Here is a 20,736-nt window from a genome sequence, read left to right as displayed (position 1 = left end):
GCTTGTGGTGGGCCGTTTGCTAGCTCCCCTCCTCTCAGCTCGCTCACGGATAGGAGGTCTGACAGCGGGTGATAGTTGGTTAGACCTGAAGCCTCCAGGGTGGGTTTGCTAGTGTTGGTCAGACTATTGCATGTTGGGAAGATTCCTTCTCAGACTGAGGCCAGGGCTGTGTAGGTGAGGAGTGGCTCGCCCCATTCCTGTCTCCTGTTAACAGAAGATAAAGCACGGCCGCCTGCCCCAGCAACGCTGTGAATTCTGTGACAGACATGCTGAATTCCGTGGCATCGCGATCCCGCCCAGCTGTGAGGAATGGTGATGTCCCCAGGTCTTAGTGGAATCGTCTCAGGCTGTCACATTCAGGCAGGTGTCACTGTATCAATTACACTCAGTTCATTTTTAAGGTTATCTCTGCAACCACAAGGGCTAGAAACAGGGTTTGATACTGTGCTGGGCCTCTGGGACTTACTTGCAGCCCAGAACTCACAGCTCTGGGGGACAGATGGCAAAGGTCACTTGACACCACTTCTGCACCCTTGGAATTCCAGGCCGCTCTGGGGGAGGAGGGTAGCAGAACATCCCCCCGTGTAATTTAAAGTAGCCCGGGGAGCTACCCTAAGGCACAGGAGCCCAGTGTGGGCCACCTAGGGGAGACTGGACTGTGACAATTGCCCCAGTGCTAACAATATGGACCCAAACCCTCTGCCCGCAGCACATTCCCTCCCAGCCCCATTAGCACCCAGCTGCACTCCCAGCACATCCCTTATGGTGGGGTTTCCAAGGGGCCCTGTGATGCAGAGCCTGTGGTTGTGTTGCACAGCGTCTGTATGGGCGAAATTCTTCCCCAGCCAGATACAGATTTTAACGGCCCCTGTACAGTGCCACAGTGGGCCAGACCAAGAGCTTAGATTCTGGATGCCGGTGGCATTCCCAGGGTGCCTTTCTGCAGAACGCCACTGCGAGTTTGGAATGTGAAACTATTTGATGGGTTACCAAAGAATTGTGGTGTCAGAGGCAGGACACCGAGATGGCAAGTGACCTTTGGAATGGCTTCCCTGAGTGTCGCAAAGAGGACACACCTGTTTCTCTGTTTGTGTTTCGGTCTGTTTATTTTCTGTGCACTTGCAGTCTACAGGGGGGCGTCCATGGGTAGAAAAAGTTTCTAAAAACAGAATTTCCGTGTTGTTAATTAATTGACTGCTCCAGGTATGGTAATAATGCTAAATACTTATGAGTGACGCATTTTGGAGCTGTGGAGTCTTAAAGGAAATATTTATTTTTATGAACTTTTCCTCACCTCTTTATAATTCTTCCGCAAACCACTCAGACCGGTTCTCTGGGCTGTGAGTCAGACATTGACAGTGCCTTGTTGGTTACAGTCAGGAACCTTTAAGTAGATATCTGAAGAGATCTGCAGCTTTCTGATTTATGGCCTATAGTGTAAATATGACCTGAAGTGACCTGAAATGCTCAGATTTCCCTGCTCTCCTGCACCCCCACTCACTGTAGTCTGGAGTTGGTGGAGTCTAGAGTTCTGGCAGGTCCCTCTCCAGCCCCTAAGGGAAATGTTGCCTGGTCTGCTCTGGAGGGCTCTACCACCTACCCCAGCACAGTGATTACAGCTTTTATTGATTGCTGGGTTCCATGGAGTTCCCAGAAATTATGCAGCTTCTTTAAAAGTCACTACTGTGTCATTACCCTCCTCTGCACCATCTGCTGCCTCTTGTTTGCAAAAACTGCCCATTCATCACCCTTTTTCAAAGCTCATCAAAAAAAGACTAGTGGCAGATAAAACCCTGAACATTGCATTGCATTGCATTGCATTGCATTGCATTGCATTGCATTGCATTGCATTGCATTGCATTGCAAGAATACACTCCCCCAACGCTTAAAACCTCTTCTTGCTCTTCAGATTTGTCCAGGCTGCAATACCCAACCATGCCAGTTTAATGTATTGGTCAGGGTGTCCCCTTGCCGTATGAACTGTTGGTGGAGGTCTCTTGTCCTTTCTTTACCCAACAGGGATAACAACATATTATTACCCCCAAAACTAAAACTTTACTGAATGTTTACAGAAATGTCCAAAACTGTCACAGAACTGAAATGCAAATGAGGCCTGACCCATTCAGTCATTTTCCCAGCTCACCAGCAGATGCCAGCAGAGTGCTCCTTCTCCCATGGAGCCCATCTACCCCTGGAGCTCTGAAGCAGCTCCTGATTGTAATGGTTCCTTGGTTAAAGAGCCCTTTAGGACCTGCAGTTTTCTCCCTGTAAAGGGACTTGTATACTGATTAAATCACCTCTCAATCTTCTTTTAGTAAACTAAATAGGTTGAGCTCTTTAAGTCTCTCACTGTCAGTCATTTTCTCCAGGTATTGAAACATTTCTGTGGCTCTCTTTTGCATTTTCTCCGGTTTTTAAACATCCTTTTTAAAATGGAGACACCAGGACTACATACAGGACTCCAATACTGGTCCCACCAACACCATATTCAGAGATAAAATCACCTGCCTGCCCTGCTCACTTCTCTCCTGTTTGTACAGATGAGGATCACATGAGCCCTTTTATCCACAGCATCACTCTGGGAGCTGAGTTGTTTTCACACTGTGAGCCCTAAATCCCTTTTAGAATCCAGTCACTGCTTTCCAGGATACAGCCTCTCTCTATTTTGTTGGTATGGCCCACACCCCTTGTTCCTAGGTGTGGCACTTTCCAATTGTCTGTATTAAAACACCTTTTTTGTTGGTTGGTGGCAGAGTGCCCTTCTGAGGGAGTGTGAGCCCCCTCTCCTCTATGCATGTGTCAGGATCTGGAGGCCCTTAACCCTCTGGTGCCTATGAGCTTTTCCCTCTGCCTCCCATAAGTTTACTGGGATGTGGGGGGCCCTGCACCTCTAGGTGGTGTTTGAACCCCTCTCCCTGCCACACCCCATGTAAGACAAGAAGTGAGGGGGGTAAGTCCCTCCTGTGGATGTCTGCAGCCAGGTCTATACTAGGAAGTCAAATCAGTATAACTATGTTGCTCAGGGGTATGAAAAATCCACATTCTTGAGCAATGCAGTTATACTGACCTAACTCCGTGTGTGCACAGCGTTGCAGTGATGGGAGAGCTTTTCCCACTGATATAGCTACCACCTCTCAGGCAGGCAGATTAACTATGCCAATAGGAGAAGCCTTCCCATCAGTGTAGGTAGCATCTTCAATAAGCACTCTAGCTGCACAGCTGCATCTCTGCAGCGTTTCAAGTGTAGACCTGCCATAAGCCTCTCTCCATGTTCCCTTTCATGTGAGCTATGATCTGGGGGTAAGGGTTGGGGTAGTGCCCCTCTGCAGGGATCAGAGCCCCTCACTCTGCCCACCATATGAGCCGGGTCTGGGGAATCCCTACATCTTTTGGTGTGGTGCTCAGAGGCATATTAGGAGTATGCACCAAGAACACACTGCTGAAGAGTGGGGTAAGGAGTTGAGAGCAGGAATACATATCATGGATTTTCCAACACCAGTGAGGAGCAAGATAACACCCATTGAGATGAATGGAGTAATTTACTCCTCTCAGAGCTATTGTTTCATGCTGTGTCATCTATACTGCCTATTCTTTCCATTCTCCCTTTGTCCTTCCTAAAAAGTTCCCCTTGTAGCATTAGCCTGTGCTGAGGATCTGGGTATAGCACAGAAATTGCTGATGACTGATTTAATAAATATTATAGGGCATGCCAGCTCTGCTACAGATCTTTCCGTGTAAAGGATAATTATTTTATGTGCTTTAATATATGCATGCTTGTCCAGATTGTTTTGAAATGTTCAGTGCATTATGGGAGTGTGGAATACCATTGGTAAGCCCAATGTGGGGTTATTGAGCACAGGATTCACAAAATACAGCTTCCCCCAAGAAACAGCATTTCATAAAGTTCACAGATTCTTCAAATATTTTTATGCACACCTGGCTTCTCAAATGGTAATAGGCTTAATGGGATGGGAAGGGGAGGGTAAGCTGGAAATAGTGGTGGGAGGGGCTACATGTTGCAAGGGATTGTGGGGGATAGAGAAAGAGAGACACACACCAGTCTCCTTTCACATGATTAAAGTTACTGTAACCACCATGTCCTCAAAGTATCAGGTAGGTTATTGGGATACAGACCATGTCTGACATTTCTCTCACCAGCCCTGTTAAAAACTGTGTACTACAAATATGCCCAAACATGGCCATTATCCCTATTCAATTACAACAAAGTGTATTGGGGAGGACAGGGCAGTTAGGCATCAGAAGGCAACATTGTGGCCTTGTGGAGAAAACAGTAGACTGGGACTGAGAAATTCTAGGCTTTATTCCTGGTTTTGCCACTGGCTTTCTGCAGGTGACTTTGGCCAAATCATTTTATCTCTCTGGCCTTCACTTTCCCATTTGCATAATTGGAAGGAAGATGTTTCTCTCTCAGACGTACCAATGAAAAAAGCTAAGTATACTCATCATTTCCTGGCCTTTGCACTGTACTGACGACAAGTTACCTACCTGCCCTATACTCAGACACTTCACCTGCTTCACAGAATGAACACCACTTCTACTGCATTTTTTAGCCTCTTCAGCTCTTTATACAGCTCTTCATACAGCTCTTCACTCTCATGCACATACTATCCAACACTGCATTTTCACTTACCCTCATTAAACTCATAGGCCACTCCCACCTCACTGCTGACAATCCCCATGGCAAGAAGAACCCTCTACCCCCCAGTGACACTACCAACAGAACACAGCACTGAAATGAGGTACATTGGATCTCCCAAAGTATACAGGCACCTCTTTTGTTTGATCATACACACGTGGAGGTCAGGGAGAAGGGCCCATGTGAACCCCAGAAGGCCATGGCCCCTCGTACCTCTTTATAGCACAATCACAGCTCTTCCATACAGCTCCATCTAATGTCTCCATACACTGTTTTGATTAAGGTATTTTAGTGCTTGTAGGCCCAGAATGTATTAAGCTGATTTTTAGAGCCTGTTAGACTTTTGGTACGTTTTTCAAAAGCATCTGTTTAAAATAATGTAGGTCTGGGATCAGGCACCTGACGATGCAGATGGGGGCCTAGTGGGTTGTTCAAAACAGGTTAGGCACCAGGGGCTAGCTCCACAAAAATACAGAGGTGGGCTTGGCTGCTACTTTCACTTTAGATACCTAAATCTGACACTTAGATGCCGCCAATCCTCAAACCCCCATACAGCTACGACCTAAAGCCCCTCCACACCTAAATTTCTGAGGTTGAAATCTTCCAGGGGCCTAAAAATCTGCTCCTGGGCACGCTCACACCTGCCTCAGACAAGGCACCCAGCTCCCTAGTTCTAACCGAAGCCCCAGCACGCTCCTCACACGACATGTTCCCTGGCCTGTCTCACAGGTGGGCCCAGTTCGACAGGCCATTGAGCTTTGGTTGCTGCGGGCTCAGCAGAAATTGTCTGCAGTCTGCGCACAGCAGGATTTAAATAACTCCATAGAGACGGGACAATGAGCTTCGTCCTGCAGACTCTCCGTTGGCTTGGCAGCAGCCATGACTCCTTCTGGGGAGAGGAGCTGCCTCTAGATTTCCTCCTCAGCCTCAGCCTGGAGCAAGAGTTGAACGGTCCCCTCCTGGGCACAGACTGGAGCTTGCTGACCTGGAGCGAGACCCTAGGCAGTGCTGCAGCTCCTGGAAGCTGGGGTGAAACTCACCCACTCCAGCTACAGCGTAAAAGAACTACGACCTGGATCTACAAAGGACCCTCACAGCACCAAACTTTTAGGCAGCTAAAAGTCACTAGAATCCAGAAAGCCCAAGTTAGACGCCCAGGCTCCCTGTACAATCAATGGGAAGAAGGAGGTGCCTGAAAGTACAAAACCCAGCGTGCGAGGCACCTCCACACCAACGCTAACCAACGGGAAAGGCCGATGGGAGGGGTGTGTCCTAAGACCCACCCCTCCTTGGATCTCAGGTTACGAGGTCTGGCTTGGAGAGAGGTACCTTTGTCTGCTTGGGAGCCCCTCAACTGGAGTTAGGTGCTCAGGTCATTCTGTGCAAAATAATCCAGCAGAGGAGGAAGAGGTCATGGTGCTGCTGGCTCCCTTGCGGCATTTAAAGTACTCGACCAGGATGTGGGAGTTCAGAGTTAAAATCCCCTCCACAAAGATCCCTGTAAGCTGTGCGGACGTGCAGTTCCATCTTTAGCCACCCTGGTCCTGCGCTGGGACCTGGAGCCGGCAGCAGCATTGCCATACCCTGTCCATGTACAGATTGAATTTTGTGATGTGTCCCACCTCCCCTCCATCCTGGTGCACGCAACAAAATTCACTCCGCACACGGACATCAAACATGAGAGGAAACACTGTTCCTGACTCTCAACCTCTCTGTCACATCTTGAATTTCATACACTGATGGATCAGAATAAAGTGCTCTCAGGTGAGCTACAGACCAACAGTTGTTCATAGGAATTATTCAGCAGGTATTTTACAAGACCGAGAACATGAGAGGAAATCATGACCTGCTAAGAGACAATTAACGGAGAGAAGCAGTAAAATTAATCCCATACATTGGATTGGTTGTGACTTATTTGCTTGATTTGAAAAGAGACCAAAAGGACCTGAGTCTCCTTGCTGTCGATAGCCCCCTGCTTGGCCAATCAGCATGGAGATGCTGAGGGGTGGGAGGCTGAGAGGTCTCACCAGATGTCCCACAGGACGGCCCAGGTCACCATCAGAGGGGATCACTCTCAGATCGAGACCCCCCTTTTTTGAGGACCCCCACAATGAGAGCAACCCCCCCTCCCTCGCCCACACTTCACACACACCCCTCCTTGGTAGAGGGAGGGAAGCAGGGAAAAAAGAAGCAAGAGAAGAGGAGAAAGGAAGGAGGAAAGAGGAAAAGGGAAACCAAAAAGGATAAAACCCAGTGTCCCCAGTGATTCCAAGCATCAAAGCACTAGGTAGGAAATCAAATTCTGCCCCCTTAAGCCAGTGTTTTCTATGCCGAGAATTCTGCCTGCAGCAGGTGGATCAGACCCAACAGGTTCCAAACCTCTCTGAGCCTCTTACCTTATCAAAGGAAAGTTCGTTTCCTGGCACAATCAGTGGTGGAAAAGGAGAAAACTCCACAGAGGCTCCTCCTCATGCTACGACGTGAATCCTAATTCTCTCCCCGTCCTCGAGGGGAGACCGGGAGAAGGAGACGTGCAGCAGCAAAGCCGGGGGGGTCTCAGCAACTGCCCTGGCCCTGCACCTCAGCCCTGCCCCGCTGATGTCGGGGTCTCTCTGTGAGGTCACCCCCTCCCCACCACCTTTGCCCAATGGGCTGAGGTCCTGCAAAAGGCCTTTGTGATGTCACTGCCCCCCACCCCTCCCCTCCCAGCTGATGTCCTGCCCCTGCCCAGCCTCTGTGGAGCTTGGAGTTGTTGCCCCTGGATCTCCGCACTCAATGACTGGTGAGTCGGGGGATGGAGCCGGTTATACAATAAACCACCAGTTTTTCATAAATTAGTCGACTTAAGGCCAGAAGGGACCATTGGAGCATCTAAGATGACGCCCTGCATCTCCCAGCCCTCCCGTGTGTCACAAGAGCTGCTTCTGCACTGAAGCACCTTCCCGAAAGGCATCTAGTCTTCACTGGAAGACATCAAGAGATGGAGAATCCATCACTTCTCTTGCCAGTTTGTTCCAGTGATGAGTCGCCCTCCCTTTACAAATCTCTGCCTTGTTCTAAGGAGAATTTTTCTGATTTCTGCTTCCAGCCATTGGTTCTTGTTCTGCCTTTCTTTGCAAGACTAAAGAGCCCTTTAAATACTTGGTGTTTTCTCTCAGCGAAGGCACTTGTATGCTGCCATCAGCTCACCTCTCCATCTTTTTAAAAACTAAACAGACTGAGTTTTTCAATCCCTCCTTATAAGTCTTCTCCAGCCCTGAAATATGGCTCTTTTCTGCATCCTCTCCAGTTTTTTGAAACGTTATTTTTGAAATGTGGACACCAGAACGGGATGTAGTATTCCAGTGTCAGTCTCCCCACTGCTGAATCACCTCCCTTTCCATCCTCTCTTTATCTATCCATGGATGGCGTCACAGACTCACAGGACTTGTGCTCTCTCTCAGCCTCATACAGTCCTTGGGAGGAACCCCCTTCAGTGTGACAGCCCTTCTCGGAGATCCACTCTCTCAAGGGTTAAGCCGTAGGCCCTTCCGCCTCCTGCAACCCCTCTTCTCTGAGCCTTGAGCATGCCTGTCTGCAGTGTCTACTCCCAGAGGGAAGAACGCAACCCCGATCTCGAGACTGCTGTGACTCTCAGCCAGCGTAAAAAGAGGGGTTTATTCAGCATCTGAACACAGCACAGGAAACTCTCAGGGCCTCAGGCCTAATCTCCCTCTGCACAGTCCATCTAGGTCTCTCCTGCTCCCGTGTGGGCTCTGGCTGTTTTCTCTCCCCAGTCCAGAAGCCCCCTCTTTCCAGCTAAGCGTCCGATATCACCTTCCCACAAGCCTGTGTCCTTTGTCTTCTGTCCCAGGTAAACAGGCTGCCTGGGTCTCCTCTATCTCAGCCTCTCCTCTCCTCCCTCTTTTCTTTCCCCCTGGCTGGAAGCAGTCACCGGGTCTTCTGTCCTCAGCCCATTGTCCTACTACTGGCCCGACCTGGCTGTGACTTCAAAGCTGGGCCTCCTGCTCACCAGTCGCTGGGGTATCCATTCTCCAGGCCTTTGCCTGAGGGCCCAACTGACAGGAGAGATCACCGCTGGTCCTCTGTAACAACAAACTACCTCTCCCACCAGTGCCACCTCGTTAAACAAACAGCACCCAGGGAAACTGAGTCCCACACACGGCACGCAAACCATTGAAAAACCAAGAAAATCACCCCGTCATCACCGATGGCTTTGGCCCTGTTCCCCACAGCATCGCACCGGGAGCGGATGTTGAGTGGCTTGCCCAGTATGACACCTAAATCCTTGACAGAGTCACGGCTTCCCGGAGTACAGTTCCCCCTCGGTGGCCTGCCTGCTCTGTCCTGCTGCCCCCTCCCACTGCGCCAAGAGGGGACCTGGTGACTGGAGCTGCTGTGGTTGTGTGAGAGCGCCGGGCTGAGAGACCAAAGGGCACCTCCGTTCTGGAACAGAGGGGTCTGGCCGGTAGGCGCAGTCGCCCCCGGTTTGGGGCACAGAAGGGGCTGTGGCTGGCAGCAGCTTGAAGCCCGTTCCCCAGCTGCGCTAGGCACTGTTTGAATGAGTGCAACGTCCGTGTTACATACGGGCTTCTGGGGCTCGGTCGGAAGCACTGAACTGCCTCAGAGTTCTCTGTTTGCAAGGTCGGTGCCAGGAGATTAGAGAGACAAGGCGGGGAGGGGATCTCTTTCATTCTCCAACTTCTGCTGGGGAGAGACCAGCCTTTGAGCTCCACAAAGCTTGTCCTCAGGCCCTGGTCTCTCTCCTCAACAGAAGCGGGTCCAATAAACCATATGACCTCCCCGGCCTGGTCTCTCGGCATTTTGTGCTCCCACGGGCGTGGCTGCCTCCCTCAGTGGCAGTCTGTGGGGGAGGTCTAGAGTGGCCAGGTGTCCCGATTTTAGAGGGACAGTCCCGATTTTTGGGTCTTTTTCTTATATAGGCTCCAATTACCTCCCACCCCCATCCCAATTTTTCACACTTGCTGTCTGGTCACCCGAGGGAGGTCTGGCAACCCCCTCCCCAGCCACAGTCCGTGCGTGCCCAGCAGTCTGTGTGTGTCTCAGCAGCCCCCTGCTCACTCCCACGTGGAGTCCAGATCGGGCTGAGCTGGGCCTCTGGTTTGTTTGATCCCTGAAGGGTTTTCTGGGCACTAACTGGGACCCCAAGTTTCTCCTACTTTGAGGAAATCCCTGTGAAAACTCACCTTTTCCGGGTGTCTGTTTCACACCCTCTGCCAGAGACGTTCCCCATTCTTTCTCCAGTTCAGCTGGCAGCAGGTCTCGTGCGAGGGGCGGGGGAGAGCTGAGATTTCAGGCTGCTGTCTTATGGCGGGATTGCTGCGATTAACTGGCTGAACGTGCTAATTCTGGGGACGAAACGGGGAAAGGGGCAGAGATCGAGAGTCAGGGAGTGAAATGGAGAAAATACAGGAAGCATTTCGAGCAAGGGCAAAGTGCAATAACCAGAATCCAGAATATTCTCTGCACCCCTTGTCTAACTCTGGGCCTGATTCTCTTCCGCATTGACAGCCCTTTCCCTGTCTCCGGCCGTGTCTGGAGGGCTTTATGCCCCTGTGCAGCCCCTTCACACTGCCAGGAAGGGAGAGGTGTTATGGAATCTTAGCCCAAAGAGGAACCAGGCCCTGTGTCACCTTCATCCTGGGTTTCAGATGACCCCGAGAAGTTGGGGGGCCACCGGGGCCTAGAGCATGGCCCTGCCACAGCGGCCCCGCCCCCGGTCATCCTCTTCCCCCGAGGCCCCGCCCCCCCACTGTTCACTCCTCTGGCCCCCGAGGTCCCCCTACCTGCCCCTCGCTCCTCTCCGCCTCTTCCCCCAGGACTCCACTCACCCCCTGCTTGCTCCTCTCTGCCCCTTTCCCCGAAGGGGGGCTACCGGGGGGCCATGGGGCCAGGCACCCGTCCCTTTTCTCTGTCTCTGGTGAGCGGGGGGCAGGGGGGTCCTTGGGGAAGGAGGTGGAGCAGGACAGGAAGAGGCACGAGAAGACGGGGCCGCGGGGGAAAAGGCCGAGGGGGGTTGGGGTGCAGGTTTTGGGGGAGGAGGCGGAGGGGGGATGGGAAGAGGCAGAGCAAGAGCAGGGCATCGGGCTAAGAGGCAGAGGGGAGCGGGGTGCAGGCGGGGCCCCCACTTCTCTGGAGCTTCGCTTCCAGCACTCGAAAGATGACCACGGGCCCACGGGCCTCCGGCGGGGAGACCCGCCCCACATCCCCAGCGTTTCCCCCCCGCATGGACGGCCTTTTGGGGGAGGCTCAGCCTCCCGTGGCCTTTTATACGGGCTGCCCGTGCTCAGCTCCTTCCACGCTCTGGAGAGGAGCAGCACCCAGGGGTGGGGCTGAGCCGGGGGGCGCTGGGTGAGGGGCAGAGGCCTGAGACCGCAGGGACACAGCGTGAGGCACCATCCCAGGCATCCCCATGAAAGGAGCAGAACAGGGTTTACCTGGGGTGGGGAGTGTATGGAGAGCGTCTCAGGGCCGGTGGAGATGTATTGCCCTGGTGAGCAAGTGTGGCTAAAACACAGGCCTCGCTGTGAGCAGGATTTGAACCTGCGCAGGGAAACCCGGTCGGATTTCGAGTCCAACACCTTAACCGCTCGGCCCTCACAGCTGTGAGTGACGTGACCCCCTAAGGCCCGAGAAACTGGTAAATAATCACAGTGCCCAGGCCTGAAGTCATCAGAAACACAGAATTCAAACAGGAAACCTGGTTCCCAAAGCGCAGGGGGATTTGGGGTTCTCGTTGCTTAGCCATGTGGTTAAACATCAAACCAACCCCCTCCTGTGGGGCCTGTAATTGTTTAAAGATAGGGACATGGAGAGGTTAACTGACCTGACCAAGGTCACGCAGGGGGTTAGAGTCCACTCTGAGCCCCAGTTCCCTGCTCTATCCACCAATGTACTGACTGTCTTGCTGTATTCAACAGTTTTTATTGTCTCTTTTCTCTATTTATAAACAGGACTAAGCCATGACCGGACTGTCAGATTGGAGAATGGGACACAGCTCCCTTCACCTGGACCCTGGATTTCTCATTACTTCAGAGAAACTTGTTAGTGGAAAAATGAACCATATTCAAATAACTACAGATTATGAACCGTTTGTTGTTGTTGCCTTGGAAAATCTCCCAGCCCTTTCCCCTGAGTCAGGAATTATGGTTTATTGGTTCACTCTGATTTGTTTCAGTTTTATGTTTGCATCTATTGCAACTAATGGGTCAGAGGTCACTTCCGAAAGTCCCAGACACGTGCCTCAGTTTCCCCACCTAGCTCCCTTCTCGGTACCTTTGATTTTCCTCAGAGTCTCCTTCAGAGCACTGGTTTGTTGGCACCAATAACCAGGTCTGATTTCCAGGTCAGGAGACGTGTCCTCCAGCTGCTGGAACTTTCCTTTTTCACAACAAGAAAGAAACAGGTTTTTTCCCCAAATAATCATTATCATATTTTACTATGAATTTGTTGCCACTGAAAATGCTGAATTGAGGGGTCTGGAGAATGAATCTCTGTGTATCCAGCCACAGAATAGCTACAGCCCCAGCAATGGCTGGCCAAGCTTCCCCGAGTGTCCTGTCAATGTGCTTCAGTCCTGATTGACTGAGACCAGCTCTGGGGACAGGACGGGAGTTCAGTCCCCGCGGGCAATTCACTCCTTGGCCTCCATGCTTCAGTGACCAATAGATTACAATGTTCCTGCTGGTCTTCATTCTGTGGACATCTGACCACCTGAATCTGGACCAAGATCCACTCCCTCATGACAGGTTCATTCCTTACCAGTCTCTGAATGGTCATCAGAAGAGAACCCCAGTGCCCTGGAGGTGACAGGCCTGGACTGTGTCCCCGGAGTCCCGGGGCATCGTCCCTGCCCTAAGGCTGTGGCTGCACTGGGGAGTTTACAGTGGCAGTCTCGAGTGGAGCCGCTGGAAGCCGACGGGAGGGAGTTCTCCACCCTCAACGAGCAGCCGTAGCCAGGTTGGCAGGAGAAGCTCTCCCAGCACCATAGCACTGTCCACACCGGCGCTTTGGTCCGTGTAACTTGTGTCACTCGGGGGGTGGCTTATTCACACCCCTGAGCCACATACGTTCTACCGACACAAGGGGGAGTGTAGACGCAGCCTTAGCAGAGAAGCGATTAAGAAAACCGCTTTAGTTTTGTAGGAAATGCAGGAACCCCAGGTTTGTAATAAAACCAAAGGAGATTCCGACCCCACGAGTCACCTTCCCCACTTTGCAGTTGTGCCCTGGAATAGTTGTTTTGTCTCAGCCTGTGGCCAGAATAATGAGGTGTGAGGGGGAAGGAGCCAGGCACCTGTCTATGGTGCTTCTGACATCCTAGAGGGGAGAAAGGAGAAAAGACGCTCAGTCCCCCATGCCACTCACACAGGGGGTGGGAACTTTGGTGGTAATTTAAAGAGAATCAAGGGGCTCAAAGAGAGACAAAGGTGTTAACGTGACCCTGTCACTGTCCAACATTAAACAGGTGAAACAAGGCTTGCAGTTTGGTATTTAGAAACTTCAGCCTGCTTAGTCCCAAGGCAAACACCCCTCTAAAATCCTTGTTAGTGTTTTATTAAAATACAGAGGAAAAAAGAGAAAGAGCTAAAGCAATAGAAATGTAAAATATTCAATAAGACTTTTCTTTTTACGGCGTCCCTTGTGCCCTTTCTCTTTAGCTGGGAGAGTTTTTAGCAGGAAAGTTCCTTATGTGACAGTCTCTTAGATGGTATTTAAGATGGTAAGAGCTGTCCTTCTGGGGAAATAGAAGAGGTTAGCTGAGATGGGCTGGAGCTGTCATTGTTGTGGTGTTTCTTGTAAAAGTCCAATCCCATTTCCTAGGTGGCAAGATAAGGCAAACACACACCCAAATGGGGAAAGAAAGGAACAGCAAAGATAGAAGATGCAGCTTCTGGCTCTGGTGTTGACCTCTTGCAGCTTCACTGCCAGAGAAACACAAGCCTTGCACAAGGCCTTCCAGCGACGCCGAGACCTGGGAAACTTGTTTCAGCTCAGGCTGCTTGGGGCATGGCATTTAGCTGTCGTTCTTTTCACAGGCTTACAGCAGTGTTGCAAAACATGCAGTCTTGGCCGGCTGAGTCAAATGTTGATTGAACAGAAGCAGAAGGAGAGGGATAGGAGAAAGAAAAAGCGATACGGAAGGGAAAAGAGAGGCTGGGGGTGGAGGTGTCTTACTTAGGCCTGGCTACACTAGAAAATGAGGTCGACAGAACGACATCATTCAAGGGTGAAATCCAGACCCCTGCGCAGCCTAGCGGAGCCAACAGACGTCCCTCCTCCCCCCGCGCCCCAACCCGGAGACAGTGCTCGGTCCAGGAGAGAATTCGTCCGTCCCCCAGCTCTCCGCAGCCGGCGATGGCGTTCCGTTGGCACGGGGGTGTCCCCAGGTGGTGTTTGGGATTCAGTTGGAACCAGTGGAGATGACACCGTCATCTAGCTCCCTCTCTCTGGCGTAGTCTGGTAAGAATATCTCATGGGATTACAACAAGGAAGGTTTGGAGTTTGAGATCCCGGAGCCCTTCCTTTTCTGGCTGGTACCTAGCCACACAGCCAAAGGTGGGGAATTAGCTCACATGGAAGAGCGGTTGCTTTGCCTGTGAGAGGTTGTGGGCTCAGTGGCCGTATTCCCCATGCGCTGCTGTGCATCTTTATTCTGTCTCATGTGATCAGCCCACCCGCCTCCTTTTCCTCCTGTTTTGGCCTCCCTGTCCATAGCAGTCAGGCAGAAGATCAAACGCCTTCCGTCCCAGGCCTGCAGCTAGCCAGGGGATCGAATCCACAATCTTGACCTCTTTAGCGCCAGGATCTGGCCAACTGAACGAGGCAGCCCCTGGGAAGCTCCTCAAAGCCTTCCGCCAGCGTATGGTTAAAGATGTGAAAAGCATGTGAAAGTTCATCAACTGTTGCAAGAAGTGTGAAAAATGTTTCGTGGCCATTGTGAAATCCTTTCCTTTTCTTTTATGGGGGGAGCATTAGGGCTCTCTCTCTCTCCCGCTCTCTCTGTGCACGTGTAAGCGCATTTCCCGTTTAGATGCATGAGAAAATTTGGAAGGTTAGACAGGCTTCAGGGCGGTGGCGTTAGCTCAACTGGAAAAGTGCTGGCTTTGCATGGGAGAGGTAGTGGGATTGCTCCCCATGTTCTCCAGCCGACTCTCTTGGGGTGAGGAATTGGCCCTCTTCTTGCTGAGCACCGACCACCCTTTGCCTCCTCCCCCATGCTCCTCTGCACAAAGCTGATTGGCTAGGAGGGAGTGTCACTCAAGGACATGATGACTCTGCTCTCTGGGATGCACTGAGTGAATGGGCAGACGGGTGGGAGGTGCCTGATGCCATCATAGCTGTAGGTCACGTAACCCACATGGCCTCCTGAGCTCAGCCCACGATGGAGGCATACAGACAGCTTGGAGTGAGCCAAACCAGCTAAGGGCTGTGTGCGGCCATGTATCTGTGGGTGTCTGGCCAGGCCAAGGGAGGGGTGTTAACTGGACGCTGTGCCAGGGAGTTTGTGTAGGTCCGGTTGGAGATCCTGAGCTGGGTCTGCTCCTGGATTTGTTGGGTTAGATAAAAGTGGTGTTCTCTTCTGAAGTCTGGTGCTTGTTCTAGGGGCTAACTCTTATCCCTGCAACACATTTCATGCAGGGACCGTTGGTCTTTGTGCCAAGGTGCGTGGCTGGGATCCAGGACTATAAGTATCCCCCCTCCCCCAACACTGTTGTGCTTAAGAACCCAAAGTCCACGGTTTACCTGGCTAGCGCCTCGGCCTGGGGCCAAAGGTGGGGAATTAGCTTAAGTGATAGAGGGCTCACTTTACCTGTGAGCAGTAGCGGGTTTGATGCCCACATTCTCCAAGCGCTGACTTGTTGCAACTGGAACAAAGGACAGTAACTACAGGGGTGGGAGTGATTGCTGGAACCAGGCCATAAACTACAGCTTTGGTCTGAAAAGGATTATACCAGAGATAACATCCAGAGTGAGAAGTTAGTAGCTGTAACTAGATCCTTAGTGTATTAAGTTAGCCTTGCGTATTTCGATTTATTTTACTTAGTAACTTACCTTGTTCTGTCTGTTATTACTTGAAACCATTTAAATCCTACCTTTTATACTTAATAAAATCACTTTTGTTTATTAATAAACCCAGAGTAAGTGATTAATACCTGGGGGAGAAAACAGCTGTGCATATCTCTCTATCAGTGTTATAGAGGGTGGACAATTTATGAATGGACCTTGTATAAGCTTTATAAAGAGTAAAAATGTTTTAATTGGGGTTTGGATCCCATTGGTAGCTGGGTGTCGGGGTGCTGGAGACAGGTACCCTGCTGAGCTGTTTTCAGTGAATTCTGCAGCTTTGGGGGCATGGCCCAGACCCTGGGTCTGTGTTGGGGAGGCGAGCATGTCTGGCTCAACAAAGCAGGATTCTGGGGGGGCCAGACTGGCAGGGAAAACTGGCTCAGAAGTAATTTTGGCACATCAGGTAACAGTCCCAACGGGGGCTCTGTGACCGAACCCATCACAGGGATATCCCCTTGAAATCAACCTCTCTAGTCTCACGCACCCTTGTCTTTGTGACACTGGACGTTTCCTGTCTTCCTTCAGACTTTCTGCCATGCAATCTCTATGACCCTGGAGGGCCTGATAGGTGTCTGACCTGTCGAAGTATAGGAAGCAGGGGCAGCTTCTCTACCTCCTCCGATCTCATTGACCCACGGCTTTTGCCGCCCCTATGGCACTGTCCTCTATGGCGCAGGAGGACTCTGGGAATTCTGGCTCAGACAGTGCTCCTGAGACGTGGTGGGAATAGTTCAATAGGCATGAAAAAATGGGTGTCTCTAATCACAGTCATCCTAGTCTCTGGAGAGTCTGGAGGACTCTCATCTACCTAGCCTGGGGCTCATCTTTATGACCTTGGAGGACACCTGTCTACCCAACTCCAATATCTAATCTCTGTGACACTCCCCTTCCCGCCCTGCAGCCCCAGGGATGGGAAGGAGGGGGTGTGAATAGCTCTGGAGCTGCAGGAGGAGCATAGGGGCCCTGAAGGGCACATGTGGGGGCTGCAGGATGAGAACTGTTGGAGGGTCAGGGACAGAAGTGATGTGGGGCTTGGGGCTGTAACTACTAGCGGGTCTGGGGGACAGGCAGATGTGGGGGTGGCAAGGACAGCAAATTAATTGTGATTTGGGAGGTTTGGGGAGAAGGTGAATCCTCTGCACCAGCCAGGAGCCTGGGAGATAGACACCCAGTCCCAGGGACTGGGAAGTGTGACCTCCAGGCTACTGGGGAAGGGATGCTGTGGTGAGGAGGAGGGGTGGGGAGGATGTCATTTGGATGAAGGTGAGCTGGCTGCAGGGAGGAGAGAGGCAGGTACAGAGCAGCTTTAATCAGAAGGGAGAGAAGAAATCAAAGTGGTGGGGGGGAATAAAGTAAAACAAGTGTAAATAGAGAAACCTGGGGAAAGGCATGGGGGGTAGGGAACTAATGTGAAAAGAGTGAAAGCAAAACAATCCTGAAACCAGAAAACCTCTTTGGGGCAGAGCAGAGGAAGGGAAGAGCTCGGGGAGAAAACTGGGAACCTGTGTTGGAATGATTTGTGATAGGGAATAAAAGAGATTTAGGGGCAGACAGAGAAATAAATGGATGGAAAACAAGTGCTAGCTAAAATGATGTGAAAAACCGGGTGAAATAAAATAAAAGGGAGAAGGAAAGAAAACACGAGAGGGAGATCTATAAAATCTTTCTGAATGTGTGACTGTAACTCATTAGCAGGGGTGAAAGTAAGCAGAGGGACTTACTGGTACCCCGGGTCCCCCCTGGGCAAGGTGTGAGGGGTGGCTCTGGCCACCGGAAGGGGGGGGGGCCTCATGTGGAGGGGGGGCTGGGGATCAGGCTCCCCCAGGCAGCCCTTCATTGCTGCCACTGTGATTTGAAGGGCCACCCAAGGCCGCTGCCCCTTTTGGCCCCCCCATCAGGGGCCCTGCCGGACCCTACCGCAGGGCTGCCGACGCGGGGGAGCAAAAGTAGTAGCGCTTTAACGTTGGTTGGTACTGGCGGCCAGTTCTCACCAGCACGCCATAGCGGCCTGCACCAGCCACTTTCACCCCTGCTCATTAATTCCTACCCAGAGCTCATTTGCAATATTTCCACTTTAATGCCTTTCAGGACAATGCATCAAATTTTTGACTGTTTTTACCACATGGTCTGGTTATGAAAGTTCCCTCCCAGTCTCTTTAAGCCTGACATTTACTTAATGTAAATAAAGCATATAAAAATGTTTCCTTGTTTATTTCCTTTTCATTTTCCAGGTGTGGTTTTTGAAGATAGTCGTGGAATTTTTTTTTCTCCTGACGTGGTTGTGTCACCGAACACTAATGAGGATATGCATGTCTGTCACTCTGGGATTGTCTACAATGCAATGTAAGCCCAGGGTTATTGGGTCTGGAGTCCGCTGGCCCATGTTGGAGAACCCTGGGCTTGAGCATCGACACTGTTTCTTAACCCTACATAAAGACATTTCTAACCTAGGGTCAAACCTGGGGCTCTGGTGTCCACACTGCAGCATGTAGACCTGAGTCAAACCAACCTTATCCCAGATTCCCCAACACCCACCTGAAATGTGGCCGCTGTGGCCCTCTGACCATGTTTCAGTGTAGCAAAACTTCTCCGCCCACCCTGCTTGTTACAGGAAGTTTGAACAGCCCACCAACACAGACTGCCAAGGAGTGATTTGGTCTGAGTGTGCCCAGCTACCAGAGCCAGCAACATGGAGAAGGCACCTTTTGAAGAAGTCCTCTTGTTTGCGCTTTCACTCCTGCATCAGAAAAAGGACAGAGCTTCCTTGAAGTGCTGGTGGATATTTCAGAGGAATTTTCTGACCCACCAAAGGTACCTGATGGACTGTATGATGGAGCAGGAGGAGGAGTACCCTGGCATGGCAGAATCACACTGGCATATGCTGCTCAGTATAACTGGCATAGCTGCTGGTATTCCCTAGGTAGACTGGCACAAGGCCTCAAGCAGAGACTGGTGAGATCACATCATCCTGCAGATGCCCACCAGACAGTCCAGAGTTTATGCAGGAAAAAAAGGTACTCTCCTTTAAAAAACAAACAGTTTGAAAGAAACAGAGAAAAAAGAAAATAACAAGCAGAAATAACAGTATTTAAAATACATGCTATATTTACAGTCAGGAAATGTGAGAATTACAATTAAATGTAATAATCAGAAAGCAGAGAAGAGAGTGTCCAAAATCTGTGAGAATAAGGCCCTAAAATAGCTTTTCTCATGAACAAAGGGATTGATTTAATAAGCCATCCAATAACACAATCACTTTCCATAATATTTAACAGTTTTATTCCCTCTCTCTTTACTTATCCCCTTTCCCTTTCTTTCTCTCTCCATTTCCTTCCAGCATCTCCCTCCCCAGAAAAGCCCCATGTTCCCCTTTCCAGTCTTCAGCTTCTCCACTCCCTACCATAGGCGCCGACTTCTCCTGGCGCCGGTGGGTGCTCGACCCCTCTCAGCCCCTGCCCCACCCCGACTCCACCCCGGCCCCGCCCCCTCCCGTCCCTATTCCAACCCCTTCCCCAAATCCCTGCCCCGGCTCCGCCTCCTCCCCTGAGCGCACCACGTTCCCAGTCCTTCCCCTCCCTCCCGGAGCCGGTTACAGCTGTTTGGCGGTGGCAAGCGCTGGGAGGCAGACGGAGGAGCGGGAACGCGGCACCCTCAGGGGAGGGGGAGGAGGGGGAGATGGGGGGGCGGGGATGGGAGCTTGGCTGCTGGTGGGTGCAGAGCACTCACTAATTTTTCCCCATGGGTGCTCCAGCCCTGCAGCACCCACAGAGTCGGTGCCTATGCTCCCTTCAACCCCCCATCTCCTCTGTCTCCCCCATGCCCCTCTCTAGAGCCATAGCAGTGTGTTGTAACCCATCTGAGCTGTCCCTGGGACAATGACTAGTTCAGTCCATTTCTGGTCCACAACCAGAGTGAACCCTAGTGGGATATTGCTACCCCTGACTCCACCTCCCCATCTCCAGGCCTCAGGGGCAGATTTTGAGCAGGACGCCAATGCCCACCCAGAAGAAGGGAAGGATTGTCTCCCCAGTGAAAGACGCTGACATGAAAGTAAAGATCAGGGTCTCATTACCAGTATCATAAAATGCCACGCACTCCGCTTCATAGTCCAGATAAACCCCAATCTTCTTAGGCCTCTCATTCAGGGGCATGGGAGTCTCAGGGGAGGTGAGAGCCCGGTACTGATCCCCACACCGCTCCACAGCCCAGATCCCCTGCTCAGGGTTAAATCTGATCCCTCCCTTCCTCCTCATAGACTCTCTGGCGACACCCACAGCCCAAAATCCCCCATCTCCCACCTCCACCTCCCAGTAATGTTTCCCCAAGGTGAACCTCTCGCAGCCCAGCAAACAGAAAGAATGGAATCTCTCTGGATTGTCCGGCACCTCCTGCCGTGCAATTCCACGCCTCACGCTTTTCCGATCCTCGGACACAACGAGCTGGGCGTTTGCCGTGTTTGGATCCATGGTCACATTCGCTGCAGTGGAGAGAGGGAGAATCAGGACGCTAAAGGCAGAGCCAGAGGTGCAGGAATGCGGGAATGGCCCCCCCACTCCCCACGGGCCTGGCCCCCTGCCCCTTCTCCTCCCCCCAAAGGCCCGCCTCCTGGCCAGGCCAGAAGCTGGAGCCCGACCTGGGGAACCTCTGCAGCTGTGGGGAGTCGTGGACCCTCCCATGGCCCTGCCCCCCAGATGACCCCCCATCCAAGGCTGATGGAGGGTCCGTGGCTCTTCGCAGCAGCTGCCCGGCTGTCGCTTACCATGGCCCGGTTGCAGCTCTTTGGCCCCCCAGGCCAGGCTGGAAGCTGGATCTGGGTCAGGGTAAGAGCCACGCGGGCAACTGTGGGGAGCTGCAGAGCCTCCACCTGCTTTGGTGGGGACCCAGGGGATGGGGACTTGGGCCAGGGGCTGCTCTCGCCCCTCTCCCCATCCCAGGTCCCAGCTTCTGGCTTGGCCAAGGGGGCAGGGCCTCTGGAGGAAGAGAAGGGG

The 20,736-nt window shown here is 51.8% G+C and overlaps 1 protein-coding gene and 1 non-coding gene across 4 annotated transcripts in view; both read right to left on the bottom strand.

Annotated features, from left to right (window-relative positions):
• Positions 1 to 11,200: 11,200 nt before the first annotated feature.
• On the bottom strand, positions 11,201 to 11,282 carry TRNAS-CGA (transfer RNA serine (anticodon CGA)). Its single transcript has one exon. It is a non-coding gene; the product is annotated as a tRNA-Ser (tRNA).
• A 7,994-nt stretch (positions 11,283 to 19,276) lies between these two features.
• LOC140895985 (butyrophilin subfamily 1 member A1) overlaps positions 19,277 to 20,736 on the bottom strand; it is a 45,418-nt gene continuing 43,958 nt past the window's right edge. For all 3 annotated transcript variants that reach the window (XM_073307024.2, XM_073307025.2, XM_073307026.2), the window contains one exon: positions 19,277 to 20,225. In XM_073307024.2, coding sequence (XP_073163125.1) covers positions 19,714 to 20,225 — 512 coding nt within the window. In that variant the 3' untranslated portion in view covers positions 19,277 to 19,713. The remainder of the gene's footprint in view (positions 20,226 to 20,736) is intronic.

Source organism: Lepidochelys kempii, chromosome 11 (genome assembly GCF_965140285.1).
Source record: "Lepidochelys kempii isolate rLepKem1 chromosome 11, rLepKem1.hap1, whole genome shotgun sequence".
Taxonomy (NCBI): Eukaryota; Metazoa; Chordata; order Testudines; family Cheloniidae; genus Lepidochelys; species Lepidochelys kempii.
The sequence above is the reverse complement of the archived record's forward strand: the minus strand, read 5'-3'. Positions and strand labels throughout refer to the sequence as shown.